This window comes from Pongo pygmaeus, chromosome 21 (genome assembly GCF_028885625.2).
Source record: "Pongo pygmaeus isolate AG05252 chromosome 21, NHGRI_mPonPyg2-v2.0_pri, whole genome shotgun sequence".
NCBI classification, from domain to species: Eukaryota; Metazoa; Chordata; class Mammalia; order Primates; family Hominidae; genus Pongo; species Pongo pygmaeus.
The window spans coordinates 14,385,088-14,402,643 of NC_072394.2; the positions used below are offsets into that span (position 1 = coordinate 14,385,088).

At 42.7% G+C, this 17,556-nt stretch overlaps 1 protein-coding gene across 1 annotated transcript in view; it reads left to right on the plus strand.

Moving 5' to 3' along the window:
- The window catches only part of SLC24A3 (solute carrier family 24 member 3), a 509,957-nt gene that overhangs the window by 431,896 nt on the left and 60,505 nt on the right, over window positions 1-17,556 (plus strand). Inside the window, exon 7 of the mRNA XM_054468182.1 lies at window positions 10,916-10,990. Coding sequence (XP_054324157.1) covers window positions 10,916-10,990 — 75 coding nt within the window. The remainder of the gene's footprint in view (window positions 1-10,915; window positions 10,991-17,556) is intronic.

Below are 17,556 nucleotides of genomic sequence, written 5' to 3' on the forward strand. Positions count from 1 at the left end.
CTCTTCCAACCTAGAGTGCACACCAAATATGCAGAAGGATTTTATTTGAGGGGTTGGCAGGACTCACCCACATTTTTAAACGCGTGCTCCATTTTAAGCCAGATTAGCTCCTGATACTGTGAAAGTCCCCTTCATTGCCAAACACCAGGTAAAAATCTTAATTTTAAAAACACAATCAACTTTTCTTCTTTGTTGTTAATTGATGAAACCAGAAAACCTTGGATCCTTCCCGATATGAACCAGAAATTTCTAAATCCATGTCCAAGCCTGCGAATTGAAAAATAGGTAGCTCCTCTGTCTTTCTATCCTCTTTGTTTTAGCATTTTAATTTTTAGAGAGATGAGAGAAATGGAGCATCTGTCCCCTGTGATTCTATTACTGGCTCTCCTAACACCATGAAAAATATCAGCTTCTGCATTCTGATGATATTATAGACATCAAATGCTAGTGTAATAATGTATGTAATTTTAGGCAGGGTCTTACTTCCAAAAGCTTAAACTCAAATGCGTAGTCTTAACTGTCTGATTTCTGAACTCACCTGGTATGTATTCACTTCCATTTTTGTCAGCACTTCAAATGTAACGTTGAGTAAACTCCACACTATTTTGGAGACCAAGTACTGTGATGGTGTATTCAGGTCAGGACACCAAAAGGATTCCTCAAGTTAGACATTGCTCTTAGGTTTTGTAATTCATAAAACAAGGAAATATTTGCTCCCTACATAGATCTAGCTACTAATCTGACAGGTATACATTTTAAAATAAATTCAGCTCCACTCTGGTTTGGACTTCTTTATACCGTGGAAGGAATAGGAGAGCTTGGGGGGAGCAGGAATTTTCTATCATGGTTCTATCCATTGTACAAAAGGGTGATTTCCCCCAGCATCTTAAACAGGGTTGCTGCTCAAAATAGATGAAGTATGAAGCCCCATACAAGTGGTGCTTCTAACTTGCAGCTTCAGCCCACGCACAGAGTCACAGGGTGTCCCAAAGGTCCCAGATGACTCTCTGTGCCTGCTGCATCGCGTCCAGATCCCACTTCTCATGGGGAAGGCTGTGGACCTCCTCCCCAGCCTCTCACTCTTTGCATTTCCAGTTTCATAGGTGTGACTCAGACCCTGAATTCTCTGTCCTCTAAACCAGCAGGACTCACACTACAATAAACCCTTGAGTCACCTGGGCACCTCGGTAGCATGCAGGTTCTGATGCAGCAGGTCTGGAGGGAGGCCTGAGAGTTGCTTTTCTAACCAGCTCCCCGGCGATGCTGATACCACTGTCCCCATGTCTTTTGGGATAAACAGCAGGAGGCACAGACTTAGCTGTGGGGAGAGTGTCTGTTCAGTCCTCACAGAAATGACTCCAGTTCTGCATTCATCGGTCTGAGATAACAGAATGAATATTGTGAGCCACTTTAATTCTTCCTGCAAAACTGTAAATATAGCCAAATTTCTCTCTATGATAATGAATTAAACAAACAGCACTCTTAATCAAAATCTACAGATAACCCCAAACAGTGTTTTTGCCATTAGTTTAACCTCCTCCACCTGAATTCTTATCAATATAGCCAGAATGGGCTGAGAGCCCATTTCCTCCTGCCCCCTTCTCCAGGGGAAAATTAGATGACCAAATGCCAAGAACTAAAAAGGAGTAGAACCTCAGGGCTTCCATCTCTGAAAACTAGATTAGGGGGTGGGTGAGCATAAATGAGAAAAAAAAATACATCTTTATTTTCACTAAGCACTTTTATCTAGCATTTGGTCTTATTATACATGAGGCAACAACCATAGCCACATGAGCTATATCTGTGATGTTGTCTCCAATAGAAATGTGAGCAATTGCATGCTGGATTGCAGTCACCGCCGTTATCTCAGAGATCTTCTCATTCATCACTACTTCGGAGTGAATGACTAACTCTTCTTATAATAAAGAAATTTACTGGCTCTTGTTAATAAGGAAACACACATATTAATGAATCTCTATTTTTCAATGTTTTGATGACTACATTTCAATAAATCAGTTTCCTAGTAATTCTATTATTTATTGTATGCCTTTTAACACACTATTCTGCAAAGGGATCCACAGAGTGTCAGGGGGTGCATAGCACAGAAAATGTTTAAGAACCCCAGAGCATCATGTCAAATGTTGAAGAGATGGCAACTGATTGTGTTCAGCATTGTTGATGCTAATTAATATAATTATTTTAGATCAGGGATCACAAATGCATATTCCTGCAAGGCTCAGCTATATAGAATAAATAAGTGGAGTGGTTGGGTCTAAGGACAATCCTAGCAGAAAGAGAACAGTATATGGCATCTGACTCTTGACCTTAGGAGTTGGGGGCAATGAAGAGGTGGGCGACCCATGCAAGCAGATGAACGCACATCCCATCTATACAGGGCACCGCTGAGCGGCTCCACAGTGACACAAGTTGCCTGGTCTTCAGATTTTTCCAAGAGAAACCAAAAGTTTTGATGTTGTGGACATCCCACCTAAAAAAAATGCAGTGTACACTTTAGCAACTATTTCAACTAACAAGAAACAAAGAAAAAATTCTAATCAGGCCAAACAACCAAAATAAAATAGGGGCTCAGGCAGAGCACAGTGGCTCACCCCCGTAATCCCAGTACTGTGAGAGGCCAAAGCAGATGCATTGCTTGAGCCCAGGAGTTCCAGATCAGCCTGGGCAACATGCAAAAACTCCATCTCTACTAAAAATACAAAAAATCAGCCCAGCGTGGTGGCATGTGCCTGTAGTCTCAGCTACCTGGGAGACTGAGATGGGAGGATCACCTGAGCTTGGGAAGTCAAGGATTCAGTGAGCCAAGATTGCACCACTGCACTCCAGCCTGGGCAACGAGAGTAAGTCCCTGTCTCAAAACACAAGAAATATATAGTGGTTAATATCCAGCATAAGATAAATAGGCAACATAGAACAGGTTCAACTTGCCCTTTGTCCTAAAAATATTTAGTCCAAAATCACTAAACTTCCAATCCTGTGCTTATCCAAAGAAAGTCAAAATAGTTACTTTAATGAACACCCAAAATCTAATAAGTATGGTTACTAGATTTATCAAACAAAAATACAGTATATCACATTACATTTTAATTTTAGATAAGCAATTATACTATTTTTAGTATACTGTATGTCCCATGTGATATTTGAGATAGGCTTATCTCAAATATCCAAGATAATTTTTATTTGTATTAAAAAATGACTTGGTGTTTTCTTGAAATTCTGATTTCACTGGGCTTCCTGTATTTTATCTGGCAACTTTTCTAATAAGCCAACCCCACGTTGTGATGGAGTAATTACTATTAAAATTAATGTGTAATATTAACAACAATAACAGTTAACATTGTAATTGCATTTGTGCTTTGTTTGAATAGCATTTTTATTGAAGCACCGCATATACTTAGGAAAGTCCACCTGTCCTAATCCAGCTCCATGGCATTTCACAAAGTGGGCACACCTGGTAACCAGCACCCTGATCAAGAGGGAGAACAGTCATGGCTTCTGAGAGCCCCTCATGGCCTCTTTCAGACACTAGCCTTACCTCCAAGGGAACACTACTCCTGATTTAAAATGGCATGAATTAGTGTTGCCTGCTTTTGAGTCTTATACAAATGTGATTGGGTTGTACTTTAAAAATTACAAAACTCTCTACGTGTGTGTGTGTGTGTGTGTGTGTGTGTGTGTGTGTGTGTGTGTGTGTTTATGCTTTCTCTGAATATTGGATTACTGTGTAAATCCACATTTTTGGTTAGACAGTCCTCATGCCCCACCCGTGGCTTTTCACCCTTACCAGTTCAGTTCCCACTGGCCTGACTGCCAACAGCCAAAACCTGCATTTCTTTGTCTGGGGGTTACTCTTGGTCACAAAAGCCCACATTTTCTGCCCTTGGGGTAGGAAGTGCCAGAGAATTTACACTCCTAGGTGTAGCTCTCAACCAATGACCAATGGAAGTGGGGGATTAATACCCCAACTCCCTCTCCTCTCAGAGGCATATTCCATCCACATGGTCCCCCAGAGATCCCCACTAGGATGGAGTACCAGTTGCCCACTGCCATGACTTGGTTATTATCTTCCTTCCACCACCTGCCTCACGTCTCCACTCTCCTAACAATTATCCTAGAATCACCTCCCCAGATAAACTATTTGCACTCAAATCTGGGTCTGTTTCTGGGTGAATCCAAGCTAATATATTTGGTTAAATTAAATTACCCTAAATGCCCTACATTTATTCAACAAATTTATATCAAGTACCTAGTACTGCCAAATGCTGTGCCAGGTGCTGGACATCAATGCCTGGCAGTGAATGCAGATATCCTTACACCTGGTACCCAGAGTGGGCAAAGGGAGCCAGGGGCACTGCAGGGAACAGCCCTGTGGCCTCACATCCAGCATTTTCTTCCCTACAGCAGAGCTGACTCCCTGTAAATTCTGATGTGTGGGGGAATACTCTGAAATACCAAATTTTGAAGGCCTAGCAGGCAATAACTTACACTTAACATGAAAACTGCACATAATTTTATGGATGATTGAGAAGCCATGTCTGAGTCCCGAGGCATCTCCAGGTCATTATGAGCATCCGTGGTTATTGTTCAGCAAGATCAATGAAGAGCACTCAAGAGATTATTCTATGTCTGCACTGTCCTGATGTGGCCTTGTTTTTATTTAAATCTGTCTCCTCTAGAAGCTTGTTTATTTGTCATTTGTTTTTCTCACACAAAACTAGAACTCAAAATGAGTTTTCTTTAAAAAATTAAATTAAAAATGTGAATTTATTTTGTGTTCCTGGTTGGGAAGATTAATAAGCAGCAGTTCACTGTATTTTGCAAAAGCGTGTAATTGTCTTTTTACATAGCCCAATTATGACTGTCCATTTTCGATAGTGAACTTCTAGAAAACAGGAGCCATTTGTATTTCAGTGATTTTTCCCAGCATAGAAGTTTTTTAAAAGTGTACTTCATGAGCAGACAGTAGCACTGAGACTGCCCTGTGGGAGGAAAAACCCACATCAGGCCTGTCTGAACTTCAGCACCACTTGGTGTCCTCAGATGGTTTCAGAGACACCCCAGAGCCCCATCCTCACTGCAGATCAGGTGGCTGTGTTTCCTGAGATGAGAATTGGCTGTAGAAATTGTGTCAGCTCAAAAGCTTGGAACAAAACTCATGATTTCTCAAATCCCTTTTCCATGAAATTTGTGTGAAATGACAACATTTCTCACAGACACTAACAGTTTTATGTTTCATGTTGTGTAACTATTATATTGTTTTGTTTGCTTCAACAGTTTTTTTTTTAAAGCAAGTACTCACAAATCGAGAATATTTGTGCCTTTTTAAATGTGCCGGTAATGTCAGGTTATATTGTTCATCAAGAAAAGTTATATAATATTACAGATACACAATCTATCTTCATATATACTATATGTATATTATCATATATAAAAATAGCTGTATATAGATTCACAATGCATATCTGTACACAGAAAATATATGGTTTTATCATAAACAATTACTTTTAACCTCCTAGAGGGAGCCAGAATTCCAGAAGAGAATGTGTTGTTTTAAAAGTGTGAATTATTTTTTGCATTATGTCACTCTGAAACTAAATGAAATTATAAGAAGGAAACTGAAGTTGCATATGCAATAGAGAATGTGTGAATGCATTCCATAAATAAAGAAATATCAAGATGAAATTCCAGCTGGGTGGGATTCCGAGAGCTGTAGGAGGAAAACAGAGCCTCTGGCTGAATCTGTGGAGGAATGGATGGGCTTCTGTAATCTGCACCATCTATGTTATTGATCAGTGAGGTCAAGGACAGAATTACTCACTGTTGGTTTTCTACTGGGACCTCTAATCCAGTCTCTTCGCCAGAGTGATTTGTCTTTCTTCCCTGCAATCATTTTGCAAAGGGCTACAGAAGGTGACCTGTCTTCTCATCAACCTACTGTGGCTTGGGGGACACCTGCCAACAGATGCAAAGAGCCTCCCATTTGATGCAGAGATGCTTACACGCCCCCTCTGCCAGGAAATGTGTTCAAGGCTGAGTCACATGGTTTCTGGTCTTCATCTAGAGATAAGTGATCCTTCACTGAGAGGCAAAGGGAACCACATGGAGCCCAGAAAACGAGAGTATTCATGTTTGTGAAACAGTGAAACACTCAACCACCAATGAGCTGTAGTGGTGTTTTATTTTTGTAAATTAAACTGGCCAAATGGACAGGTAGTTTCAGTGTTTATTTAACTGATTCTCTCCCTCCTAGAATATATCCATATCTAGACTATATCCCTTCCATATCTACATTCCTATCTATAGTTTTTATAGTAACTCTTCTTTGGCTTTGATCACTTACCTCGATTCTCTTGAAAGCAGTTAATTTTAAAATGTAGCTGTGGTCACTCTTTTTTGTTTTTTTTGTTTGTTTGTTTTTTGTTTTTTGTTTTGTCTCTCAGCCTTCAACTATTCTCTTTTTTGGCTACAATTTCTATTATACCTGTTCTAATGGCTACAGTGAGGGAGAAAGGAAAATCCCCATGGGAGGCAGTCGCAAGAGGGTGCCTGTTTTTCACCTTTGCCTGTAGTGAAGCATTGTAGTATAGTGTCTGGGAACAGGGACCCAAGGCCCAGGCTTCCTGGATTCAAATCCCAAGCTCTTTCCCACTGCTGGTGTTACCAACCTGGCTTATTACTCAACTTCATCAAGACCAGGTTTCTGGGAAATGAGGGTAAGCTGAATGGTATTGGGCCTCTGCAAGGATACGGAACCCTTCTAAACCCTCTTCTTTGCAGGAAGGGTCAGATAAATATTGCTTTTGTGGTGAATGGTGGTGTCAGAAAGGTAAATCAGAGGTGGGCATGAGTTCATGATCACAGCTCTCACTGTAAGTACCATAGAATTGTGAATTATTTGGGTGTATGCCTTTCTAAATTCCTTCTAGAGTGTGGAAAGAATTCTTTGGTTTGATGCCTTCTTACCTGTGCTCCAGTTTGTCACCTCTATGCAAAAAAAAAAAAAAAAATGATTTTGCTAAGGGTAGGCTCTGAATATGGGGCTGAAATTTGATTACAATCCAGACATTGAAAACTATTCTATTTGTAAAGAAGAGAAAGGATATCACTATCCACCCACATTTGACATCTAGACCTAGTGCAAGATATATTTCTTGCAGAAGTAAAACTAAGTGGATAATTTGTGATATATTTTCCTATTTTTATTAAAGTTATATGGGCACAGAGCTTAAAGAGGCAACCCATTCTAGAAAGCTTATTATGGAAAACAGCCATCTTCCAGTCCCACCATCACCATTTCCCCCACTCTTCTAAGGCAACTACTTTCCATTAGTTTGCCTGTTCCTGACATTTGCTCAACATCTCTAAATAACCTGCTTAGATGGCAGCTACTTGATTTTTTCAGTTACAGGCATTCTCCATTGAATTCACAGTATAGAAGAGGAGGGTTTACATCTCTTTTAGCCCCACCCATCTCACTACCCAGCCCCCATCTTCCCCTAAAGAATTATAAGTTTGGTTAGACAATATTCTGCTTAGTTTATTATTACTATATGACCACTCTTCATAGTTGAGCCATTAATACACAATGGTTCATCTTCTTTGGGGCACAGTTCTGTGTTTACCTTGTGGCTTATAATTGTCTTTTTTATTGTTTGCTTGCTTAGTTTTCTATGTTCTATTCTTAGAGCTCTCTAATCTTCTTTCTGTAGGTTCAAAATTATCAACTGTAACATCAATTTTGTCCTTCTGGCAACATTTTTTCTGTAGTCTTCTGAGTCACTCCAGTCTGGCTAGGTTATTCTCTACGCCTGCTGTAAAAGTTTCATTTTGGAACTTTCTTTTATCATCCTTCTAAATTCTCCCTTCACTGTGATTCTAGAAATCCCCTTTAATTATCATCATAGATTCTGGTTGCTTGGTATTATGTTTTATTGTAACATAATTATATGTAACAAGTGCTTTACTCCCTTATTTTGGTGGAGTACATTCTCCAGTAGCTTTTTCAGAAAGGACACATAGGAGGCAAATTTTTTGAGACAACTAAAATTTTATTTTTATTCTTTTCTCATTTTTAATTAATAATTTGATTGGGCATAGAATTTCAATTGTTTTCCTTTCTAATTTTGAAGGCATGACTCCATTTTTTTGCTAGATTTCCATGTCTTTGTTGAGTACAAAATGTCTTTCTGGTTTTTATTTTATATATATATATATATATATATATATATATATATATATATCTGCTTTCCTCTCCTCTGTCTGGTAATTTCTAGGGTCTGTTCTTTGTTCCAGTGTTCTGAAGATTTATGATTATCTGCTTTGATGTACGTCTTGTTTTGTTTATTGTGCACTCAATGAGATAAACTCAGAGGACCCTTTTGCTATGAAAATGCATGTCCGGCCGGGCACCGTGGCTCACGCCTGTAATCCCAGCACTTTGGGAGGCCAAGACAGGCGGATCATGACGTCAGGAGATCGAGACCATCCTGGCTAACATGGTGAAACCCCGTCTCTACTAAAAAATACAAAAAAATTTGCCAGGCGTGGTGGTGGGCGCCTGTAGTCCCAGCTACTCAGGAGGCTGAGGCAGGAGAATGGTGTGAACCCGGGAGGCAGAGCTTGCAAGGAGCCAAGATCACGCCACTGCACTCCAGCCTGGGTGACAGAGAGAGACTCCATCTCAGAAAAAAAAAAAAAAAAAGAAAATGCATGTCCTTAACTTCTGGAATGGTTTCTGAATTATTTATTTCATCATTTCCTCCCTCTGTGTTCTCTGTTTTCTGGAACTTCAATTCTTCAAATGCTGGATCTCTTATTTTCTATTAAGGTAAAGAATGAGCGTTAACTGGGCTGTGTGAAGTAAGGAAGGAGGTTTGGAGATTAAATTCTTAAACAGTCTTTCGATTGTTCTGTTTTCAGGCCTATGTTTATTCTAACTTTTAGAACATTCCCAATTATTCTTCTGCTTTCCAGCTTCAAAAATTTTGTTGTTCTTATAAGCTCTTCTATTCCTTTTGCATTGTTGGTTTATGTCCTGTTTGAAAAAACCCTTTAGTATTATCTTGTTACGGTATAACAAGAACGGTAATGGTATGTACTCGATCTGTCGTCGTTAACTAAAAGTCCAAGTAATGTGTTAAAGAAATTCAAATTTGATATTTGCCACATGTTTTAAGCCCATTTGTCTGATTATAATAAAGTGAATAAATACAACCTTTTATGACCTGCTGGAAAATGAACAATTTAGTCCCATTTAATCTATTGCATAAATGGTGAGTGATGACCACAGATTCTAAGAGTTTACAGTACTGAGAGAGAATGAAAAAAGGGTAAAGAATACTTTATATTTATTCTAACATGATTTTTCTGATGTGAGTTCTCTTCTTGACAACCCTGTCATGTGTGACTTAGATCTGCAAATGCTTCACCTAATAAGGCAAAATTAGCAACAGGAAATAACTAAGTGTTCATATAAGAAGTGGGGAATGCATTAATGGAAAGAGACTGGCCTCGTTATTCATTTATGGTCCTATTTAAGTCATGCCTTTCATGTTATTTGAATCCAGAAAACCTCTGGTTTGACTTGGTCTGATCTTTATAGACTTGCACAGCAGTCGGGGAGGGTAGAGGCTCAGGGATTGCATGTCCCTGGAGTCCCTTTTTCCCACTGTGTTTGGTGTAGCATGTGCTTGTCATTGCCATGGCTGAGAGTGTTGACTTGTGCTGTGTCTTTTTTCACTTACTATGCCAAGGGCAAAGGTAGCCAGGCAAACATCCTGTGGCCATGGGGTAGTCGATACTCTTCTAGGGAAGGGAAAGGGACTTGCCAGTGACAACCCTTGGAACAAGGTGTGTGGACTCTCCCAGACTTATTTGTAAGGTCTGCCAAAGTGGACCCACACTGTAAACAGAGAAAAATACTAAATATCTCTTAATAAGAGGCTTTGAAGAACTTTCCTGGGAGAAATGATTCTTTCTCCAGAACAGAAGCCTCAACCTGACACCCATAGCTCTTTCCCCTCTCCTCAAACTCTCCCCACCACTTCTAGCCCTGGCTCCTCTGCCCTTCTTTGGACCTAGCAGCCCCCTCCTCTTGCAGGGCAAGGCTGCTTTAGCCTCCAGCAATGTGCCTATCAGCTTCGTCTCAGCAGAGCCAGCATCTCTTTAAAAAGGGATATGTCCAAATGCCAAGAACATTTTCCCCTGGATCAGTATGCAAATCAATCTTTCAAAGATTCTGATTAAACTGAGGTCAAATGCCAGCAAGGCCAGGCATATAATAGAGAGGAGGGAAGAAGGTCTGGCAGAGACAGGCTTGTCCACACCCCTTCTGAAGGACGGCAGCAGCCCAGCACAGGTTGCTGTCTCCACAGGGCAGGACAGGCTGTAGCAGACGCTAGAGTCATGGCAAAGGCACAGGTTAGGATTGCTCCTCCTATCCCCTTGACATTAGGGATGTCAAGGCAGGCCTGTTCCTGGGGGCACGTGAGACTCCTCTGATAGGCAACTTTGCATTGAGGGTTCCCTGGGCCTCACTGCACCTTCCTCAGACTGCCTGCCAGCTGGGACGGTGCACTCAACCATCCCTGTCTCTGCGGGGGTCAGACCCGCATCACAGTTGGACAGGGTGCATGCCCAGCTCCCCCGATGCCCCATTTTCTATCACCAGTTGTTTCCCGCTAATAAAATTGTTGCAGGTTTAATTCCATCTTCATGTCTGCCTCTCAGAAGATCCAGACTAATATGCCTAAAGACTTGAATAAATTCCTATTGATTGGCAGACTGATTGGGTGCAGGACAGGAGGACTAGACAAGAAGCTGGCTGAGCCTGCAGGAGTCCCGCCGTCTCATCTGTACAGTCTATATCCTGTTTGACTTTGTTTCCCTTGTCCTGCAGGTTGTGGCTCTTTCCTCCTGGTGTCTACTGAGGGATTCTATTTACTACACGCTGTCTGTGATCGCGCTCATCGTGGTGAGTCACTGTGGCCATTTCAGCTCCCATCAGTGCTCTTTTAAGCACCAGGGGTGGTGTGCAGCTCCTCCATGTGGAGTTCACTCGAGGTCACCTGTGGCAAGTGCGTGATGCATGTCTTTGCTTGGAGGCAGATTTATTTCTTTCAGCTACTTTGATCACCCAGAACTCCAGCCTGACCAATTGCTGGTCAGAACTGGTATTTAGACTTGGGTTATCTGGGTCTGTGAGAGTCCATGGCTGTTCTCCTGAGACCCTCCTGAGCATGGCTCTTCTGTCACTTCATTGGCGTCCCTAGCTTTGGACATCACTTCTCCCCCTTCTCACTCTGTATGCTCTGCCAGGACTCCCTGCCCTCCCACAGAGCCCATTACCGTGGCCACCTTTGTGCCAACACCCACACATGTCACTTAGCAGTGACACCTCCCTGAGGTCCATTGGTGGATAAAGAACTCTCTACTAGACATCTCCATGCCCCAACTCAGCATGTCCCTAAATAGAATCCTTCCTTTTTTTTTTTTTTGAGATAGAGTCTTGCTCTGTTGCCCAGGCTGGAGTGCAGTGGCATGATCTTGGCTCACTGCAAGCTCCGCCTCCTGGGTCCCAATGATTCTTCTGCCTCAGCCTCCCGAGTACCTGGGACTACAGGCATGCACCACCATGCCTGGCTAATTTTTGTATTTTAGTAGAGACAGGGTTTCACCATATTGGCCAGGCTGGTCTCGAACTCCTGACCTCAAGTGATCTGCCCGCCTCAGCCTCCCAAACTGCTGGGTTTACAGGCATGAGCCACCGCACCCAGTCCCTAAATAGACTTTTGATGTTTTCCCCAGGACTTGCCTTTCTATATATTTCAGTCCCCGTTCCTATCTTAGCCACAAACTGGGAATGAGATTAAACTGACCTTTCCCTCAACTCCCAGCATACCCATTTGGCTTAATTGTACCGTGGATTTCAGGTTACCACAATCTCTACACTGCATTCCTCCAGAGCCCACTTCAGCTGAGGCTCTTTGCATTGCCGGCCTGACGCAGCAGCTGCTGCAGTTCATTGCGGGTCAGTGTTTCCATTCAGTGCATCTCCACCACTTACTCCCCGCTTCTCTCCACCCCCAGCCAGTCCTCATGGCCATCCAAGTGGTGTCTCCATAAAGAACACCTGCAAATGCTTCTATCCCTTGTTCAACTGCTCAGTGGCTTTGTGTCATCTGTGGGGAAAAACTCATACGCTAGTGTGGCAAGCTGGGCTGTCCAAAAAAAAAGGGTGAAAAATTGGGAAGAACATTGAAATAGGAGTCGGGAGATCTGATTCCAAGTTCTGCTTGCCCCTTTACCATCATGGTTAATTTTATGTGTCAACTTGACTGGGCTAAGGTGTGCCCAGAGGGCTGGTGAAAGTATTTCTGGCTGTCTGTGAGAGTGCTTTTCAGAGGAGATCAGCATTTGAATCCTAGAAGATCACCCTCCCCACGGTGAATGAGCATGATTCAATTCGCTGAAGGCCCGAATAGAACAAAAAGGCAGAAGGGTGAATTTGCCCTTTCTGCTTGAGCTGGGCTATGAATCTTCTCCTGTCCTCAGACATCAGTGCTCCAGGTTCTTGGGCCTTTGGATTCAAACTGGGACCTAGAACATTGGCTTCCCTGGTTCTCAGGCCTTCAGGCTTAAACTTGCACCACACCACAGGCTTTGTAGATGGTAGGTCGTGAGACATCTCAGCCTCCATGGTACTGTGAGCCAATCCCTCATAGCAAATCTTCATTTTATATATATATATATATATATCTTTTGTTGGTTCAGTGCCTCTGAAGAGCCTTGACTAATACAGCCCTCACTGGCTCTCATGACCTTGGAGAAATCAATCTCTCTAGGTTTCAGTTTTCTTACCTACACAATAGGGATAGATCAACTAAAGGGTCTACTCACCTGTTTGACAAACCTCCTACCAGTAGATTATTTTATTGTAAATCTTTATACAAATAAAGTGAACATGAGGGTTGATGTGAGATTTTCCCTGAGGAACCAGACAGGTACTTCAGTGACCGGCAGTTTCTGACACTGAAAATCTTGAGTTTACAAACCATCACAAGGTTTGCCAGGAAGTCAATATTCCCTTAAAATGTACTCTCAACCTTGTCCTCCAGTGTCCCCAGATTAAAACAGGAAGGGAACTGGACCTACCATGCTCCTCTAATTCCAGGGGCCCTTTATCATTGGGAGGGTTGGAACCCACCCCACAGAGCAGAGAGGTTCAGAATGTCATGCTGGAACTGAAGACATGCTTCTGTTAGGAGATTTAAGGACATACATGAACTATGTTCTTATTCTCAGTTATTACCTGTGAAAAGGGTATTATCACCTGGAACCCAAGGACTCTTCCCAGGCTTCTCTAATACCCCTTCCAGCGAGCTTCATCCTTCTATGCACAAACCCACACTGACTGTGTGCACTCTGCTCTTCTGCCATTACAGGATGTTGGGATGATTTTTGAAAAAAATTTTTTTTAAGGCATGGTTAGGGAACAGTGTCAATGAACACAGTCCTCTACTTTGCTGAATTCCAGAAGGAGATGACTGTGCTCATGAAGACAAGGTGGTGGAACAGAACGGAGCAGATTTGGATCTCCTGGGAGCACAGACTTAACCACACACTCCCAGCAGCAGTTCTGCTGGTGTTGGCTTCTTTCCCTGTTTTCCACATAGACACTAACTGGACTATGTGTGAAATCACTTGTCTTCTGTTCAGTGTATCTGGATGTATCAAAGATAAAATGAATGTAATTGTTGTTAATGACATGTGAATAAGTAAAGAGGTTTTGCTTCTTTGGGCTTTGAGTAACTCCCTCACCCGAGCCTGGTCTTTGGGCAAAGCAATCATCTGCCCTCAGGGTGCAGCATATAAACCCCAGAGCTGAGCTAGCTGAACACGCAGGCTGCCAGGGCAACTCCATATTTCATTCAGACAGCAACAAACCACATAAGCAAATGATTCTTTGCTGTTACCTGAAGATGTGGACTGTGTATTTACAGACCAGTTGTCAAGGCTAGAGTTTTGTGATTTGAGAAAAATTACATCTCTCCACTGTTAAGAAGAAATAGAAAAGATAAAGTTTGAGTCCTCAAGATTAGGTCTTGGTTCTTTTTACTTTAACTGGTGTTCCTCCAACTTCAGTCTACACTGGAAACACCCAGGATGCCTATTTAGTTCAACAGGCTCTTGGGGAGGACCTGGGAAATTGCATTTTAACCAACATCTTCCCTCACCCACAGGTGATTCTGATGCCAGTAGCATCAGAGAAACTGCACCTTGAGAAACACAACTTTAAATATGGCTGGAAACCATTTCCTTGGGATATTCATCTGTTGCATAGAAATGATACATTCTAGAGTCAGTTTTGAGATTCCCAAAGGAAAGGAAGTTGCCTGGATTTCTGACTATTGCTAGTCTGAGTAGACTCTTAACTCTTGTTAAATGGTGGCCAAACTCCCAGGGTCATTTTTGCATGAAATTTGAAACTGTCCATGAGGAGTAAAACAGAGTTTCACACTCAAAAGTGCTGCAGTTCACAGAATACCTCTCACAGTGTCTCCATATCTATTCCATGCCCCCAGCCAGAGGCTACAGCTCGCACGCACTCTGTGTCTTTTTTCTTATTCTTCTCTTTCTGTTTCCCCTAATATCATGGTAACAAAATCATTTTTCTTCCGGTTTCCCTTAGGTAATACTAAGTTTTTCTATAGGACTCTGCAATGAGCACTTGAAATTCCTTTATTTAAAAGCCTTTCCTCGTACCCACCAAATAATTACCAACCTTCCCAAACAATGCATTCAACTATTCGGGTTTTTTGAAACCACTCTCCCTATTATACAGCACTGAAATGTTCAGAAGGCGTAACTGTCGGCGTCCTGAGGTTGTGTAATAAAGAGCTCCTTCACCCAGAGGGCAAGTCAGGATTAAGCAGGACCAGATGCTGTTCTGTGTACATGCCCACCAAGGGGTTCTTGGGACCTCAGCAGAGGAGCCCTGGAGACAAACCGTGGGGCCTGGAGACCCACAGAGAGGCACGGCGACTTCTCCAGAGATGCTGATGGCTGCTGAGAGGCCGAGGGTTCAGAGGAGGGTCGGGAAAGTGCTAACAGAGTCCTTATGACCTGGATTCAAAATGGCTGAAATGTCAGCTGATGCGGGCGGGGCATGCCAGGGCGGACAAGCAAAACCACAGGAGCAGGAAGCACACGTGCATTCCGAAACCAACAGAGCTCGGACGGAGACGTGGGGCGATCCACTTCCCTATTCGGGTATTTCACCTAAACTTTCCTCTGTGCTATTTTCTAGTTTGCTTATTTGAAGGAGAAGCAAAAGAAATGAATTTAGTCATTGTCTAAAGCAATTGTAATTTCAAAAACATATAGTGTGTGCTTCTCGGGGCCCTTCCCCAGCCCCAGTCAACTTTCCCTTAGCCCTGGTGACATTCTGTACTTTGAAACATCTGGCCAGCTGTGGAGAGGCTGGACAGGGGCTCTGAAAGCATTGAGGAGGTTCCCCCAATGCCTTCAGTCTCTTTTTGCAAGACAGACATCACCTTTTAAGTCTTGAAAGAGTTTTAGGTTCTTTAGAGCCCTTCCTTGTGCCCATCCACCCAACAGCCAAGTGCAAATCATTGCAGATTCTTTGCTGCTTCTCCTCTGCCCCCAGTGAGCACTTCAACTCTGGGTATCTCTGGCCTCCCAGTCCTGTCTTTTCTCCAAATTCCAGCAGACGGACAGTTTTTTGTATTGAAATGTTACTGTAATTTACATAATCAGGTAATTTACATAAATGCAAATGATTCATTACATAGGCAGTCTAGCAGCTGCTCTAAAAGAAATACTTTATTTTTACCCTTCGTCTCTGCTGAAGGACGGGGACTGTGAACATGGAGAGGAGGGCAGCACTCAGGGGAAGCAGATAGGCCTATGGGACAGGTCCCAGGTAACGTGGACCAGCTTGAAACTCCAAATTCACAAGTGCTGTCTGTCTGCTGACGGGCCAGGTGATCCCTTGGCAGCAGTTTGGGGGTCTTCAGGGCAACCTGAGCACTGGCACAGCAGCGAGGTTCCTTCACACCAACACGTCTCCTTCCTTCCCTGGGACATTCATTGTCATGGCACCGAGTGAATGGAACCCGGGGGGATATGAGAGAGTTCAGCTGACTCACCTGCCACAGGTGCCCAGCACTTCTAGCAGAATTTACATGGTGATAGAAATGGCCTACAATCTTGTGCTGTCCAATGTGGTAGCCACTAGTCACACGTGGCTACTGACAGGCAACTAGTGGGACCAAGGAACTACACTTCTTATGTTATTAATTTTAATTTTTAACAGGCATAGACTTGATCCTCAACAGGGGACTGTGTTGGGTCTACTGATAATTACTTTTTAGTTTAATACTTGTGACTCTGCAAGCAAGCTATTTTGTGAGTCCCACCTTAGAGACGTCATCACCAGGGCTCTGGTGGTTAAATGATTCACCCAAGGCCAGGGACCGGTAATACCTCGAGTTTGCCAGAGCAGGTGTCTGACATGCTGCAGCTCTACTGCCCCGATATAGAATTTGGACTTGCCCTCCAATAAAATCCTCCTCTTACAGTCTTTAAAATCATCCTACCTCACCACCCACTCCCCCTGTTAGAGATGAGGGTCACCTTCACTTACTTTGTGGTCTAGTTTTTAGGCAGAAGGGAACAGCTCCAGCCACCCCTGCTAGAATTTTTTCATTAAAATAACTAATCGGAAATAATCTGGAAATGATTGTATCTTGCCCTTTCTGTGAGAGAGGAGAAATCTCAGAGATCTTGTGGAAGTCTGTCCGTCACTGGCAGCTGGCTGGCCTCCAAGGCCCTGCCCGTCTGACCCATCACCCTCCCCTCCTGCACCCATTTTTCATGGGAATTAACCTCTTCCCTCTCCAATTTAGAAAACTTGGGGTTCTTAATTTTTTATTTCAATGGCTTTTGAGGTACATGTGGTTTTTGGTTACATGGATGAATTATATAGTGGTGAAGTCTGAGATTTTAGCATGCCCTTCACCGGAGCAGTGTACATTATACCCAGTACATAGTTTTTTTATCCCTTGTCCCTCCTCCCACCCCCCCACCTTCTAATTCTTCAAAGTCCATGACAACACTCTGTACGCCTTTGCATACACGTAGCTTAGCTCCCACTTATAAGTGAGAACATACGGTATTTGATTTTCCATTCCTGGGTTACTTCACTTAGAATAATGGCCTCCAGCTCCATCCAAGTTGCTGCAAAAGATATTATTTAGTTTCTTTTTGTGGCTCAGTAGTATTCCACGGTGTGTATAAACCATATGGTCCTTATCCACTCATCAGCTGATGAGTACTCAAGTTAGTTTCATATCTTTGCAACTGTGAATTGTGCTGTGATAAACATACTCACGCAGGTGTCTTTTTGATAGAATGATTTCTTTTCTTCGGGGTGGATACCCAGTAGTGGGATTGCTGGATCGAAGGGTAGATCTACTTTCAGTTCTTTAAGAAATTCTTATACTGGAAAACTTGAGG